The sequence below is a fragment of the Monopterus albus genome, unplaced genomic scaffold (assembly GCF_001952655.1).
Source record: "Monopterus albus unplaced genomic scaffold, M_albus_1.0 scaffold45.1, whole genome shotgun sequence".
Taxonomy (NCBI): domain Eukaryota; kingdom Metazoa; phylum Chordata; class Actinopteri; order Synbranchiformes; family Synbranchidae; genus Monopterus; species Monopterus albus.
In genome coordinates, this window is record NW_018127925.1 from 946,088 (window position 1) to 963,271 (window position 17,184).

The 17,184-nt window shown below is 38.9% G+C and overlaps 2 protein-coding genes across 3 annotated transcripts in view; one reads left to right on the top strand and one right to left on the bottom strand.

Moving 5' to 3' along the window:
* The window catches only part of trarg1a (trafficking regulator of GLUT4 (SLC2A4) 1a), a 14,803-nt gene extending 1,998 nt beyond the window's left edge, over nt 1-12,805 (top strand). The window contains exons 2-3 of the mRNA XM_020600087.1: nt 9,456-9,582; nt 10,704-12,805. Coding sequence (XP_020455743.1) covers nt 9,456-9,582; nt 10,704-10,729 — 153 coding nt within the window. The 3' untranslated portion in view covers nt 10,730-12,805. The remainder of the gene's footprint in view (nt 1-9,455; nt 9,583-10,703) is intronic.
* Nucleotides 12,806-13,266: 461 nt separating this feature from the next.
* Nucleotides 13,267-17,184, bottom strand: part of gosr1 (golgi SNAP receptor complex member 1) — a 21,732-nt gene continuing 17,814 nt past the window's right edge. Inside the window, exons 8-9 of one of the 2 annotated variants that reach the window (XM_020600201.1) lie at nt 14,549-14,631; nt 13,267-14,277 (exon numbers count right to left, since the gene is read on the bottom strand). In XM_020600201.1, coding sequence (XP_020455857.1) covers nt 14,153-14,277; nt 14,549-14,631 — 208 coding nt within the window. In that variant the 3' untranslated portion in view covers nt 13,267-14,152. The remainder of the gene's footprint in view (nt 14,278-14,548; nt 14,632-17,184) is intronic. The other variant, XM_020600200.1, reaches the window with a different exon arrangement.

Sequence of the window (17,184 nt, forward strand, 5' to 3'; positions counted from 1 at the left end):
CTCTTTCCAGCCCAGCTACAGTATGGACCACGTCAATCTTCCACGTGATCCCTACTCATATTGCATCACCCGATCCATGTTGAGGATCTGTACTTGCTTTATGGGTCTATAAAACTGAAAACTGACACTTTCTCATGGTCACCTTCTGCAGTGGTCAGAGGTCCACAGCAAAAATGGTGTGCATTGCTATTGAAGGCTTGTGGCTTATTTCAGTTGGTCAGGACAAAATATCAAAGCAGGGCTTAAAATACAAAGTGTGATGGTGGATGAAGTGTGGCCTGACAAGCAGAGAAATGTGTTTATTCTTTATGGCACCAGTGAACGTAAAAAAATTTAATGAGTTAAAAAAAATCTGCAGATACTGTGGCTACTTATTACTGGTGACTCTTGCTTTGCTTTGGCACATGTATAATTTTTAATATAAACATAATTTATGCAATCGGTGAGTGATATTGACTCAAAGCAGGGCATTCCAGCCTGCACACTTTTAGCTTCACATTTTGCATTTAAGCACGCTGAGACAGCAAAACTATAAAGAAGCCAAAGGCTGTAGAAGGCATTTGATATCTGTCATGATTTATTTCTCCCATATAATTAGCACTATACTTCACTGTGTCCCTCTCCCCAAACCTCTGAGCTTGAACCTCCTCCATCATGGTAGACTCAGATGTGGAAGGTTAGAAATTTAGAAAGTTAGTATCTAAATTTAAAACATTATATTAAAGCAGAAAACACACACTATACAACTTCAGCGCTCTCCTGTTTTTTAGCACAAATAATTGCACATTCAGTTGAAAAATCACTTTAAAAAAACCAAGTGGTCAAGATCAGTATCGACCAAAATGAATCTGTTCAAAGTCTTGTTCTGCGCAGTATAGCCAGGAAACAGCAGCAGACAAAGAAGGCTCCTGTAATTAATTAAGCAGGACAGAAAAATATGCTGTCAGTAGTAACTGTTGTGTCAGGGTTTTAACTTCTGTTGGCTGATGGCAGCTTAGTTGCTATTGGCACAGCCGTTTGTGTTTTCCAGTGCACTTTACTTGTGAGTCTGTACAGCAGCCAACACTTAGATGTACAGAAAAATGAGGCAAAAACAATTCAGGAAACCCATTAGTTCTGTAATATCACTCTTGTGGGCACTACACACCAAAGGAAACAGGCAGTATCCATGACAAAGCCCGTACTTCCCCAAACCATCATCATGAACCCACTGAGATTCACAAGTCAGACCCTTGCTAATGGTGCGGAGTGTGTGTGTTCATGTACCCGCTACACAGTGAGGACCAAAAAAAGTATTTTTTGCTATAGCTTTGGAAAGTGAGGACATTTTTACTGGTCCTTACTTTCTGAAGCACCTTTTCTAGGTTTAAGACTTTGTTTTAGGGTTCAGGTTAGAATTAGGTTTAGATGTTAGGGTAAGGGTGAAGTTTAGTTTTGATGGTTAAGGTTAGAGTAAGGGGCTAGGGAATGCATTATGACAATGAGTGTCTTCACAAAGATAGAAGTACAAGTGTGAACTGGAGCTGCCCACTAACTCAATAGAAGGCGAGAGAAGTCAATTTAGCTTCTCTGCAGAGGACAGATTGCACCAGTTACCCAGTTCTGTGGCAGCGATCAGCCTCCTCTCGTTTTCCTGGGGGTGTGGAAAGGGGATACGGGCCTCTCAAAGAAGATCAAAACATCATTTGCTACAAGGGCAGATGGTTGAGAGAAAGAAAGAGAGGCAACAAATGGTCATAAAGTAGTTCCTATCACTGGATTAGAATGGAATTGGATCAGATACCACAGTGATGTCAGATAAGTGCAAGCGAGTCACAGCAGGAAAACAGAGGTTTTACAACACTCGCTGTGAACAAATGAATCAAAAGTAATGCGGTTGATACCACACGATACAGCCCTAGAGTGCAAGATCACTACTAAGTGCTAATATTCTCCTCGGCCATATGAAATGGATACTTCTAGAAAGCTGCAACAGAAAAGAGAAACTACTTAGCTGCTGTTCAAATGGGGTTAATGAGAGGAAGTCAGAGGAAACAGCCCAGACACCAGGAAACTGTAAAAAAAAAGAGATAGAAAAGAGAAACAGCAGCAACTATTGTGTACTACATTATGTACTAAGTATTAATTAAAAACCTACTGTAAACCATAACCTCAGCTTTAGTTGTTTAATTATAGTAAGTAAAATTAAATACATCCTTAAAGGTGCAGTGTGTAAGATTTAGAAGGATTTATTAGCAGAAATGGGCTATAGTATGCTTAAATATGTTTTCATTAATGCATAATCACCAGAAAATAAGAATCTTTAGAATGGGCTTTTTATATCTACATAGATGCAGGTTACCTATCATGGAGACCGCCATGTTGAGCCACCATGTTTTTTTCAGTAGCCCAGAACGAACAAACCACACACTGGCACAAATTGTATGTTTTTTTATGTGGAAGTAGCAGCTTGGATGTGGAGATGGGTGGAAGATGAAAAGCAGTAACATCAGAACAAGAGGAAGCATTGTCGTGATTTTAGGAATTATAATTTGAAGAAGTGAGACCCATACCGTGGACTAGATAAAGAACTGCAAGTGAAAATCGGGGGGGCTATTATAGAACGAGTATATGAAATCAAATTTCTAGGTGTCATAGTTGATGAAAAATTCACCTGGAAATCTCATATCAGATATATTCAGCACAAAATAGCAAAAAACATATCGATATTGGCAAGGGTTAGATATATTCTGGACAGGAAAGCACTACGTATTTTGTATTCTTCACTGATTTTACCATACTTGGAGTATGGTGTTGAAAACTGGGGAAACACATACAAAAGCTCACTTCAACCATTGTATATATTACAAAAAAGAGCGATAAGAATTGTGCATAAGATGGGATATAGGGATCACACCAATGTAGCTTTCATACAGTCTAAATTGTATTTTGTATTTCCATAAGTGGGGTAAAACTATGGAATAATTTAAGTGTGGACATAAAAAATAGTAATAGAATTGACGAGTTTAAACATAAATATAAAGGTATGTGTCAATCAAGATATGGGCAAGAACAGGTTTAATGATTAATCAGGTGTAACATTGTGGGTGTGGTGTATGAATGTTAACACTCTGTACTATTGCTACTTGTGTGATGTAGAAGATAATTAGCAAAGTACGTAATTATGTAAGAATGTTAACAGTCTGTAATATTTTTTAGTATATCACTAGCGTGGTGTAGAACATAATTTTCTGTGTAGTAATACTGCTTGCAAACCAATGATGGTAAGATGATGTCATGGGGTAGGACTAGATAAGTCTAACTTCTTTCTACTCCGTTCAAGCATGTACTAGGTATAAGCACATTGATATTGGATTAGCATTTGTTGGATATGTGTAAAATTATGTGTGTTGACATATTGACTGTCGTTACGTTTGAAAGAATCAAATCAAATCAAATCAAAAAATAGTTAAACTGTAACACAAAAAAAGAAAGACGGGTGAATCTCCATCGTCAGAGAAGCAAAGACATGAAGAAGTGTGATAGATGACAGCACTTTAAAGCTGCACTAATCAATATTTATTTTATATTGACAATAGATCAAATGTGTAATATAAGTGGTGATGAAACGTCATAAGATTATCAGCCAACACTGTAGATTCCTTACAGTTCTAAAGAGATTATTTTGTGAATTCTGAATCGGCCCACAACTCCGTTCTCATCATTCCTATTTTCTACAGCAGACAGATGAACTGAGCTATTAGCTGGTGAACACAGTGGAGCACAGAGCTGCAAAGGGGGCAGATGTTTTTCTGAGACAGTAAAAAACAGAGCTAAAAGGAATGTGAAAATTTAATTTAAATTTGTGAGGTAAACACAAACAGACCTTTGCAGGAATACTAATTTGCTTTTTATCTGCTGGATGTGTCAGTACAGGCAGCAGTTCTGTAACATGGTCGCCATAACAGCTTTATGGGGTGACAATATAACAGTATTGTGTTTTCTGCAAAATAATCAATTAATGCAACTTTAAGCAAATTTGTTTTACTAGCCTACAACTAACTTCAAACTATCTGATCCTGGTTATGTTTAATCTTCACGCTATGTATGTCCATAGTACGCAAACTACATTTTAGAATTCCAGTATCATTTTAGCTAACTTTTGATACATCACTGTAGGAAAGGCACAGGAAGCAAAAAATGTAATAGTGATATGTAATGTAATGACATGAAAAATCTAACTATAAGATGTGCCCATATTTTAACTTAACAAAAGGAACTATAATTAAGCACAAGCCTCATTTGTCCATGTAAAATAGCATATTTCTGTGCTAGCAGATGGGGCATTGCTATGAACAGGACCAGCAAATGTCAGATCCATCATCATTCACCACCACTTCCAGCAGCAGGGCTGTCTAAAAGCCAACCTTCAGCTGGCAGCAGCCACAGATCTCTGACAGATGCTCTAGTGGGGAAGGCTTGTGGCTGGCAAACATGGAAGATGTACAGTCAATTATGAGGATTGGAGAAGCAAGGATAATAGGTTTTTACTGGCCAGAGCAGCCTATCCCAGTAATGGGAGGATTCGAACTGTAGGAGTGTTACTGCATGCTCGACAGATTCGCCTGTGAAATATGGACTTGCAGCGTTGCATTGGATGAATGAGTGTATATGTGTGTGCATAGGTAAATGACTTTTTATTAAAGATCTGATACTGCAGACGTACTGGCAGAGCATTTCATATGGCTGTTGCCAATTATATGAAGTCCACGGAGAGAAAACCAGCGGCTGCTCATATTGAAATAGGAAACAGAACTATTTATTATTGCAGTGTTGAAGCTGCCTTCTCTGTATCTTGGTTCTCTCTGGGACCTGTATTTACAGCTTCGCTGACAGCAGCTATTGTAGATGTGCTGCACAATGATAACCTAGCTCATCCCTAATAGCAGCATCCTCTCTTAATCTCCATGACAGTGCTATGAACTACACTGGGAAACCTGACCCTGGATTATCTAAATTAGCCCATCTGACAATGGTTCACGTATTAATGGTGTGCTAAATTGAATTAGGTGTGTACCATTTTGGTCTTTTGTTTTTGTGGTGCTAACATTTAGTTAGCATATTTAAACCCTTCCCAGTTCACCAGCTATCCAAGATGTAAATACAGTAGAATTGTAGGAAACTGCAGCAGCTAGAATGCACTTTATAGTTTCAAGAATGAGAGTGGTGCACTGTGGCTCTGACAGATTTGATCCTCCACACTGAAACCACACTGAGTGGTTTGTGATTTTAATGGGGATTCTGTTGTAACAAGACTGAGGCTAAAAGCCCTTCATATGGCCCCTAGACGCCGTGATGCTTCTTACACCTAGCCATACCACAGCGGTGTAAACCAACGGATAAGAGACCGAGCAACAGTTTTGCGCTCTCTCTTTTAGGGCTTAATAAGTACAAGTACTAAATTATGCTCAGCATCAAATGTTGAAAAAGATTTGATTTTTTTTTTGTTAAGGTTTCTAAGTTAAAAAGTAAAATCATTACTAAAATGAGGGTACAACTTTAAGAGAGCCAACTAAAACAAACAGCCTGAAGATTAATGAATAGACATTGTTTTATAGGAAGTACAAGGTGTAAAGCATTTTACTGGCTCAAGATATCTCACAGACATAACTACACACCAGCTCCTGGCTGTACCATGTCCCTCGCCACCATGCTGCTGCTGGCGCTCCATTATTAATGACAAGAGAAAGAGAGCATGTACTGGCTTACTAGCCTCCACCTTTCTCTGCTGAGCACATGACCTAGAGAAAGCAAGAGAGTAGTGTGTGTATGTGGCTGGTGTGTACACCGTTAAACACAATGAACACTGGATAAGACACTTTGAGGGTAGAATTTCCCATTCAGAAAACAAATATGACCAGGCTCACTCTCTGTTGTGAATCAATATAAACATTCAACAGCCATGGTAAGGATGCCTCCCACTAACCACACACATTCACCCTAAATGTTTCGCAGCTCTTCAGGCTAACAAACATAGGGCTGGGTATATTAAAGATGTATGCTGCATGTATTTCTTTCTTTTTTTTATGATAAAAAATATTATCATATTTATACATCTTCATTTTTTTATATTTTTGCTATAAGCAGACAGAAACTAAATAGACAGTGTCTTCTAAAAGAGACAAGCTGTGCTGCTTTTCTCTGTGATGTGAATCCAGATCAGTATAGGCTCCATAGGATTGTGATTGTATTGTAGCTTTACATTTCTGCCTTGGAAGTGAGATGCTGAAGATACATGCATGTGACATTCAGGGGAGCTGTCACTCTTCAAAATGCAGTACACATCATATTTTGGTTTAAATGTTGCTTCATAGCCAGCAGCACCCAGTGCAGAGGAAAACCCACAGGTGGCACCACCCCACCCACCTGTAGCAGGTACACCAGAGACGGCCTGGAGACAGAGAGGCTCATGGGAGCAAGAAGTAACTAGTAGGAGATCAAGGAGGATTGGAAAAGAGGGCTCTCTTTCTTTCAACCGTGTAATCTTACCTCACACTGAGGCATCCCCTGCTCTACGCCCTCAGTATTAACCGAGTAAGTGAGGCAGGACAACTATTGTGATTTAATAAGCAGTGTTTAGGATTTTTTGTGATAAGTTGTGAGATGCAGCTAAGGCGTCCTTTCTATCTTTGTGTTGCTATTTTGAGCAATGCAAAACACACAGAGGAAAAAAGTAAGTAAAAGTTAAAAAAAAAAAGCAAATGAATTAAAAGTGGTGTATTACATTGCAAAAATACCACACTCAAAAAAGTTGCATATTTATCGCATTTCACATCTTTTCTAATTACACTCCTTTCTCTTTCTGTTTCATCTTTGGTGTGTTTTTTCCAATATGGTCAAATTAAAACTACATTTACTGAGGGTAACTGTAAGAGCTAAATCATTAGACAATGATGTCTTTGTCCTGCTGAAAAGGCCATATGTATATACAGTATGCAATTTAATTTCAGGATAGCATTAGTAATTATTCTTTTTAATGTGACATGGTACTAATGGAAAAAGTACCCTAGAAAATTATAGCTGTGTAATTTAATACAGAAGGAGGAAGTGAGAAGCCCATTTTCCAGTGTAGTGCAGAGACTGTACCACTGGTTTAAATGGGACGCATTCAGCACCAAGGACAGCTCCTACAGTCTTCATCGGGCTTTAAAAGATCTTACATTCAGAAGCATAAATACTTTGCTGTAAGATTCAGTTTAACAGTATGAGACCAGTAAGAACACGTTTCTATTGCTATTAGACAAGAGAGAGGGAAGTCTGGGCATCTTTGCTTAGACTGCTGCCCCCGCGACCCGGTCCCGGATAAGCGGAGGAAAATGGATGGATGGATGGATGGATGGATAGTTCTGGATTAAAGCCTAGTGAGTGGATAGGTCACAACATAAGCTAATTTAACTGTTCTATTCCAAGACTGTCTTTGTCAACTCAGGTATTGTACATTATCTTGTTAAAAAAAAAAACACCTGGCCAGATAGTCTTGTGGCATTCTGAAGTACATAATCAAGCAGCCTAACAAGTTCTATGTAAACCTAATCAACACCATCTCACTGCCACCAGCCTGTAGTGTTTTCATTCAGCATGATGGATGTGAGACAGCAGGGATGTTTCACCAGGTCTCTACTGTCCACTGTTTGTTCCTCCTTATCTCTCCTTATCGCACTACAACCTGTAATTGTTGTTTGGTGAAAGAAACACAACTCTGTTCGGCCGTTAGCTGTCCTTCCCCAGCTGTCTTAAGCTGGGCCAGGTTTTGCATTACTTACTGTACTTACTCACTTACCTAACTATAGGTTTTTTGATGCTCCGCACACTGACAGTATGTCAGCCAGTTGAAAATAGCTCAAGTAGAGCTGAAAAGAAAAAAAATTATTTTATTTGATAATCAACACTGTAAATCATTAAGTGTGTCATCACAAAAACTTTCTGTGGTTCCTGCTCTTCAAATCCACGGATTTACATCAACTTGGTTCTTGGATCTTGTAATGTGTTTTTTTTTTGTGAATTTTTAAAAATTAAATGATGAATCTATTGATAACATAAAATAACTGTTAGCTGTAACCCTGCTTTTTGTCAGTGAGCTTTTTACAAACACTAGTTCACTTAACACAACTTGAAATTGATGTTATTGGGTTGCAGACACATTTGCATAAAGCAGCACACACACTATATACAGTACATCGAGTATACAAGTTCTCCTTTCTTACTTTATCTTCTCCTTTGCATGCATTTAATTAGATTTAGGTTAATTCAGCTGGGATTATAGCTCTCATCCTGATTCATGAAGTCACTTTATTTCATGAAAAGACCAGACATCTCCACTGTCTTCTACACATTTGTGCAGTATGTTTTGTCATATGCCATTTAATAAAAATACCCTAAGTAGTATTTATACATTTAGTAAATAACGTTGTATAAAAATAATGAAATGTAATCAGGGTATTGAAGGAAGTTAATCCACCATCATTAAACCTTTGTTCCTAGACAGAAGAGTTAGATGTTCCTTTGTGTGCGAGTGTGTGTGTGTGTGGCCTGGTATTATGTTTTTGGGGACAGTCAATTATGTTTTTGTGGGAACTCAACATTCTTATAGGGACAAAGAGCAAGTTCCCAAAATGTAAATCATTGCATTTTAGAGTGATGATTTGGTTTAATGTTAGGGTTAGCCTCCAGAAAATGAATGTACAGTAAGTCAATGTAATATCCCTTGAAGTGATAGAATCACATGTGTTGCTTTTTGCAGTCAAAATGATGTTTGTGTTTCTCGACTGTCATGCGATTTTGCGAATGAACACAGTGTACAGTTTTACAAATTAAAAGCAAATGAAACTGAAGATAAATTAAAGGCAAAACAAATCAAATGAAAAGGTGGTCACAACAAACACTTGAGAATTGATGTTTTGAGGCTGTCACATATAAACCATACACATGCACCATTCTCTCTCCACATCTGCAGCGTGGATCCAATCCCTTCACACTGCTGCTATCACCTCCATCACTCCATCCAATCAGCTCTGCAAGTCACATGCCTAGATCAATCCCAGTCTGCCAATCTAAAACAGACAATTCCACTGATAGTAGCTGGGAATAAATTACTGTTGGCACTTTAGCTTATAGGACTCTACAGCACCATGTCGACAAGTCAACCTCAATGTGTTGTTTCCCTTTTAAAATAACCTGTCTGTTCATTAATGGAAAAGAAACTGATAAATATTTTAACATGTACCTCACAGAGAGCTGCTGGAGAGTCAACCTCTTCTACTTTAGAGGGAACTTTCTACAGTATGTGTTACATTTGGGGACCCAACCCGTACTCTGACTTTTTTCTGTACCTGTAGATAATTTTTAATTTCTATAAAAACTTGGAAGGTTTTTACATTCATATGTTCCTCTTGGTAATAACCTCTGTGTGTCTCCAGTCCAGAAACAGTCTCCAGGCAGGGGACATGGATGGTGCCAGGAGGCTGGGTCGACTGGCTCGTCTGCTCAGCATCGTCGCCATCGTCCTGGGTGTGGTCATCATCATAGTCTACGTCACAGTTTCAGGTACAAAAATAAAGACAAGTAGAACAAATTTCAAGATACAGTGATGCCAGCTTGATGTTAAAGGATAAGGCCTGTCATTTTCTACATTAACGGTATTTTCCACACTGTCCATACAGAGACTTAAACCAACAATGATTTGCCTCTACTCGCTGTTGATGTCTGTCAGCCTGTGAGTCCTGGATTAATTTATTCGTCTGTGCCATAGACCTCCTGTGTTGTTCAAAAACAACTAAAGACACATCAAGGAAACACACCGCAGCAATGAGTGACATGCTTCCTCATTGTGAAACACAAGACCCTGACTTTTTTTTTTTAAACGTTGTCCCACAGGCTCTGAATGGCCATAGTTTTTTACAGCATCTGAAGTAAAAAAAAAAAAAGAGTCAAGGACCCATGCATGAGATTTTTAGATATTTTTGATAAACATCAGGGTCTTGTGTGTCATAATGAAGAAATATTTCACCCAGTGCAACGGCGTGTTTCCCGGATGTGTCTTTAATTGTTTTGGAACAACAATGAAAGTGTGTGGCGGAGACAAATAAACTAATCCAGGACTCACAGGCTGGCAGACTTTAAAAGTGAGTAGAGGCAAATCATTGTTGGTTTTAGTCTCTGTATGGGCAGTGGTGAAAATACCGTTAATGTAGAAAATGACCAGCCTTATCCTTCAAGACGTTCCTGCCAGTTTAAACATTTTACAATGTATTTATATTAACTTTATGGTTGCAGTTAAGTGAGAGTATGCAAAGGGACATAACTTGCAAATGCTGTAAGGCATGTGCATGTATACACTCAGAGACACACACAGCTTTAACAGCAAGTGCTCAACAACAAAAAATGCCTTCTGCATTATGGTGTGATATATGACACTACCACACAAGCATGAGGTGTTTTTCTTTGTCCAAACACAGCAGATTTCCATGCCCCTGTGTGTGTGTGTGTGTGTGTGTGTCTGTGTGTGTAAAGTGATTTAGCACTGCAGCGACTGCAGCAAGGGCGGCTGCCCCGCTGCTCAAAGCTCTCAACAATTGAGATACACAGTTAAAATACAAATATGCTGGGGACTTTAACCTGGTGTCTGACCTGATGATGCCACCTCTCTTCTTTTCTATCTTTTACAGTAACCCAATCACATGCAGGACCCTGAGGGGAGAAAACTGAACCGTGAAAGCCAACAAGAAAATAAAACCCATTCCAAAACAAAAAAATGAAATACAATTCTTAACTTTATACCATATTGTAATGACATCACGACAACACTCGGAAAGTGAAAAATAGGCAACTCATGAAATCAGGTCTTGTAGCAAGTATGAAAAAAAATCATTCAGAGATGCATGCATAAGAATCCAGTAACATTTGCTTGACAAAGTTAATGAGAAACCTGACGTAGAATGGCTCAGATTAAACCAGAGGAAAAAGAAAATGCAGTTTGGATGCAGTCAGAAGGACCTTTTGAAATATGGACTTCTTAATATGAAGAGGATGATCGACGTACAAGGAGAGAGTGAACACTAAGACTTTTTCTATGTCTGGGCTGGAGCTCCTTTGAAAACCAGATTGTTGGTTTGGACTTCAAACTTTGGACAACTGCATATAATCCTCATATATTCCTTCCTGAACCTCTTGCATTCAAAACATATACAGCTAGAAATGTAGTTGAAATGTGGATACATGAACATATATATAGAGAGCAAATGAACATTTTATAAAAATGTTTGTATGCCAAGTGGTGCTGGGTTTGATAAGACTTCACACAATGGCATTTAGAGGATCAGTGGAAATCCAAGGGTCTGCGAAAGGGGGCAGGGAAAACATTTTTAATTTTCTATCATTTATCATATTTATTTGAAGAAAAAAAAGATTTAACTAGATACTTAAATGTAGAAAATCAAAATTCTGCCGTCATTTTGACTGTTATTATTTGTCTCTTTTCTAATTAAGGAGTCAGAAAGGTTAACAGCTTTGCCTATAGGGGAGCATGCAGCCACTGCAGAATGTGCAGAAACTGTGATCTAGCCTGTGATCTGTCTTGATCTGGCAGACACTGAAACACATGCCAAACCTCCCCAAACTCCGAGTTCCCTCTTTACCACAAACCCAAACTTAGTTACTTCCACTTTACATTTCAGTCTTTACTGCCTTTTGACACCATAGCTCCCTGTTTTCCATTACTATTCTTACATAGTTAAACATCATCTGTTTAATAACTTTGTTTGGTATGAAATGTATTTATATGGGAAATATATATGCAACATGTACGCATGCTATGAGCCAAAACAGGCTTATGCGCATTTGTTTTTTGTAAATGTACAGGCCTATGAGCTTAGTTACATAGGACTGTTGCATTGACACATTATAGTCTTGTACTCCAAGCACAGGTGACATCAAGTTCTAAGATCATGTAGAATTATTTAAATCCACAGCTCACTGGACATTGATGATTTATTTTCACCATCTCATGCAATGTAAAATAAGAATAATTTGAACAAAGTCCCTCTAAAGTGATTTAAAATGATGCTATTCCTTGAGTTCCAGTGGCTATTTTGTTTAAGGGCTCATACACCAGCTAATGATGAGAGACATTTATCAGACTATGCAGTTAACTGAAATTCATCAAAGAACAAGGGCAAGCATCAATTCCATTCCAATTCATAGTGATGCATAACAATTACACTCTTTAGCCAAATACCTCAAAGTAGCAAAAATCCAAAAATCCCGTGTTTGCTACCAATGAAAAACGTTACATTTATCATATATCGGTCTATTCTGTTGATCGTAGTGTGAACTCTAGTGTGATTCTCTACCATCCAAATTCAACATGTCTGAGACTGGTGGTCTGGAGCAACTGTCCAGGCACTGAGCACCTTTGCCACTAAAACAGTGGACACTTTCGTTTCTATATACGACTGTTTCTTTGCCACTATACTGTATGTGCCAGTTTTCATCTCTGTGGTGTAACTTTGCATGACTGGAATAAATGCTACCATGCATGGTCCGGGTTTTGTACTCTGATGATACTGGTTATGAGGGGTGATGTGCTAACGCTACAATATGTTGCTGTTTAGTGGGTATTAGGTTTACCATGTTAACCATCATAGTTTTGCCAGGCTGAAGAGAATGTCATTTGTTTTATATGCATTTCTTCATGAACCAAAATGGTCATCAATCCATCTATTATCTATACCACTTATCCTGAAGAGGGTCACGGGGGGACTGGAGCCAATCCCAGCTGACATTGGGTGAGAGGTGGGGTACATCCTGGACAGGTCATCAGTCCATCACAGGGCTGACATACAAACAACTACACACTCACTCACTCCTACAGGCAATTTAGAGTCACCAACCAACCTAAGCTAAGGAGATACTGTACTGTAAGTGGAACATCTCTGTGAGCAACACTGTGGATTTTATGAACAAAAAAACAGATTTTAAAATTTTAAAAAGTAAAAAAAATAAATAAATTTAGCAAGATTTTGCCTAGTTTCATTGTAGATACAGTGGCTTGACTTATATAACTGAAAGCAGCAGCAGTTTCTCTAGTTTAATTTGATGCTTTACATTCATACAAACTTCAAACCCACACGTTAAAACAGTAAACTGCGTAAGCTATGTAATAGCTGCTTGGGGTGGGGCTGGCAAGCAGACAAATATGGCTATCATCTATCAAGGGTTTAGAGATAACAGCCGCTAAGTTAGTGATGTTCAAACTAAGGGTGTTACAATCATCTCTGGTCTCCCCTATGTAATGTCCAAGCCCAGCGCAGTTGAGATGGTACGGTGTTTTTCCTCATCATTAAACTAAGCAGACATTTGACTGCTCCAGCCGTCGAGCCAAAAGTCTGACTTGCATGTAGGAAACAGAGCCCTCGGGTACTGACGGGTCCCGTCGGGCTCAGTTTGGGTATCCACACTCTAGCCTGTTCACAAAGACCACACAAAGTAAGTTATTGGACCGCAACTAATGATGCAAATTATTTTTGATGATTACTCCTTTGCTCTATAAAACATAAAGAAGAAAGAGAAAACAGAAAAAGTCCATCACAAAAGTCCAACTTACTCAAGAAGCTTCAATACACTGTTCAAAAGAGTTCAAATGATATGACTATGTAGTAGTGCCATACACCTTTTGCACACAGTGATATGAATAATTTATTAATTTACATTTTACAATTCACAATGTATCAGTTCCACTAGATCAATTAAAAAAGGACCACTGATTTAAAACTCCTTCCACCCGTGAACAAGTAATTGGCATCACACAGTCTCTTCACACTTGAAGCACAGCAGAGTTTCTCTCCAAGTGAGATACCAATATACTTGTTTCAAAATCTAGCCTTATGTGTATTTTTGGTCTCTATTCCCTTGTCAGCAGAAGAGCCCTTCATCTGTCCCACTGCTAAATACAGGTTCAGTAGTTCATGCTGGTTCCCGTCCCAAAACTGGACCAAATGAATGTCTGTCTGCTAAAGAGCCTACAGGTTTCCCAGTCACTGCACTTAGCCTCCTGGGCTCCCCACGTTACAGAGAGCAGATTAGTCCCACTCCTTTAAGATGTCACCAGGCCCGGCTTTCAGTGAAAAGCATAGAGGAGGAGGAGGATAGTGCAGATGCCGATCACCGTGCCGAGGATGAGAGAGTCCCTTCTTTTCCGCAGGTTGACTCGCTGGATCAGATTATTGATAGTTGGGAAACGGTCTAGGAAAATCAGAAGTGAAGGAAAACTAATATCTGATTAGGAAAAAAAAAAACCTTGATTTATATTTGCCTTTTTAGACTCTAAATCCAGAAAACAAAATTGCTTCACAAAGTGACAGGTGCACCAGGGAAAATTTTCCATCAGCGGTCCCATCTGAGGGACCAGTAGTTAGTTCATACCAGGAACCCTTCAGCTTTCAATCTAGTATGTGCTTTGTTCCATTCGGTTCTGCACACACAACTATGCACATGTGTAGCATATAAAGGATACTGGCTAGTGTGTTGACCCTGCTCTGTATGTTTTTCAGCACGCCTCTCTGGGATGTCATGTTCTCCTTGGTCACCATGGCAATACTAAAGACACACAGAGAGAGAAGAATGAGTTGAGAAGTGACAACATCCCATGTGGTTGCATGCAAAGTACCTTTAGTTGCAAATGAGATAAAAAATGATCAGAAATTCGGGTCCACCAGGGGTTAAGTCAACTTTCAGGTGCAGGAAAGCACATGTATAATCTATGAAAAGACTGCAACCTGGAAGTGTGGAACAGAGTTCGCAGATGTTATCATCCTCCTAAAATTAAATAAGGTATTGAAACAGTGTGCGTCTGTAGGCACATCCTTGCTATGCTCAGGAGTGAGGTGAAACATAAGTCCTCCTATCACATTGCTACAGTATGTTTGTGCTGTGATATTGTACCTCTTGTTCTCAAACTTGGGCCTCAGCAACTTTCAGAGCAAGTAAGTGCAGTTGGGCAGGAAAAGTTTCAGGGTCTACGTTTGCCTTCAGCAGCATCTGTTACACACAATAATCAATAGAGGCTACTGAGCCCACTTCAGAGCCCTTCACTTCTTCATGGGGATCAGTGTTTGAGCTGCAGGAAATCAGATGGCACACCTTTCCTTATTACTGGACCAAAATACATCCACAAGCATTTAAGATATTCAAGCACTGAGAGGCTTTACGTAGAATGATCATAGCCTGACTGAGTATGAATGTTTGAGGCTGAAACTGATATCTGGGAGATGAAAACAAACTTCTAATAACAATTGTAATTTTTATTAAACTAAATCTTGATAAACGTCCCTGAGATACATATAGAGTAGGACATTTTACAGCCACAAAGTAACCTCTAAATCATTTCAGACTTAGTTCGGCACTGTACGTGCACCCTTTGTTAGGCAGAAGCTCAAGATGGTACCCATGAGCTCCTTAACTGTCACATATTAAATAATTTCCTGTGTTTACTAAATATGAACCAATAAAATGAATGTACCAAGTCAACCAAAAGGTTAATATGCTCAACAAATAGAAAAAAAAAAAACTTTTACCAACTAACTTTTTCTAACGTCAAGAAGTGTTATGCAAGTCTGTAACTGTCCACTGGGGACCAACTCCTCCCATCCCTTAGTGACAGTGCCCCATAGGAGGCAGGTCAAAACAAAGTAAATGATTTCACCACTGTTGTTTGCTCTGTCAGCCAGTACAGCTGATGAGCAGGGGGCCAGGAGTGAGCGTGCAGGCTGTGAGCACGTAAAGACATAGGTTTTGCAGTGTGTGTTTGTGCATGAGCATGAGTAGGTGAGGTCATGGCATCTCCTTGCAGGCCGGCGAGGGGACAATATGCAGTCTTGGCCTGGAGCAGTGTTCTGGGGATCATATTCTCCCCAGTCAGGAAGAAACACTGTGCTGACTCAGTAACCTTGGTGAGTTGCTGTAACATCTCAATGTTACCCAACTCATGAGAATCAGAGCTGGAAGATAAAGATTTTACTCACATACTTTATTTGATCAGTCAGTAATCACAGCTTAAAAGTGACCTAGAGGGCTTTGCAATGTCTAATAACAATGTCTAATAGCACCCTCTAACCAAAGAGCAAATCAGATATATCAAATACCCAAAGGCCATATCAGATTTTTAAAAGTCTACAAAAAATACCCTTGAACAGTGAAAGTAGAACTAAATAAAACCTCAGGAATAACAGGGTAGGGATGTTTCTTCCAACACAGACAGAATACACCCAGTGTTTGCTTATGGCACAGTTCAGAAAAGCAGTTCTGCATGAAAGCACACCTCAGCATTTGTTTTCAATGCAAATTTTTATGATATGCACCACAAAGAAATGAAAATTATGGTTGAATGAGTTGTCCAAGAGGTTAGCAGAGGAAAGGGAAACTCAACTGACACATGGTTCACTGTGGTAAACGGTTTGGACTACTGGCCATTTGACTTACTATGACATGATAAAGCAATGAAGCTTGAATTAAGCAATAAAGCTTGAATTTTTTTTTTTCCTTTTACAGTTCTGACTAGGAACTCCTGCTGGATCATCTTGGCTGCAGTGGTATTTAGAGACTTTTACCCTACAAACTTTTTACCCTACAGACATATGAATTCTTATATTTGTACTTTATCATATGTTTATTTTTTTATTTTATTCTCAGAGTTGTATATATAATTTTGTTGCACATCATGTGTTAGGACAATAAAGGTACAGTATTCTCTTCCATTCTATTTACAACCACTGGTTGTAATATAACCCTGTATTGTGACGGAATTACCCTGCAGTGACCTGTGTTTCAATGTTAAAAGCATTAAGGTCATCATTAAAATGAGGGCTGGATAAATATATGTATCTTCTGATTATTTGCAAAGTAAACATGCACTACTGCTCTAAATGTTACACATATTATGTAGAGGTTACTTGTGGTAAGTGGTTCAATTCGGACTGCACAATGCGTAAAATGTCTAGTTTGACATATACATGTCCAAGAAACTGGTTTGTGCAACCATTTATTCTCTTGTACTGCAGATCTAAAACTGGGTTAAAGAGAAAAAAGGAACAACAAACAAGGATTGTTTTTCTACAGTGCTCAACAGAACTCGTCAGGGGTGACATATCCAGG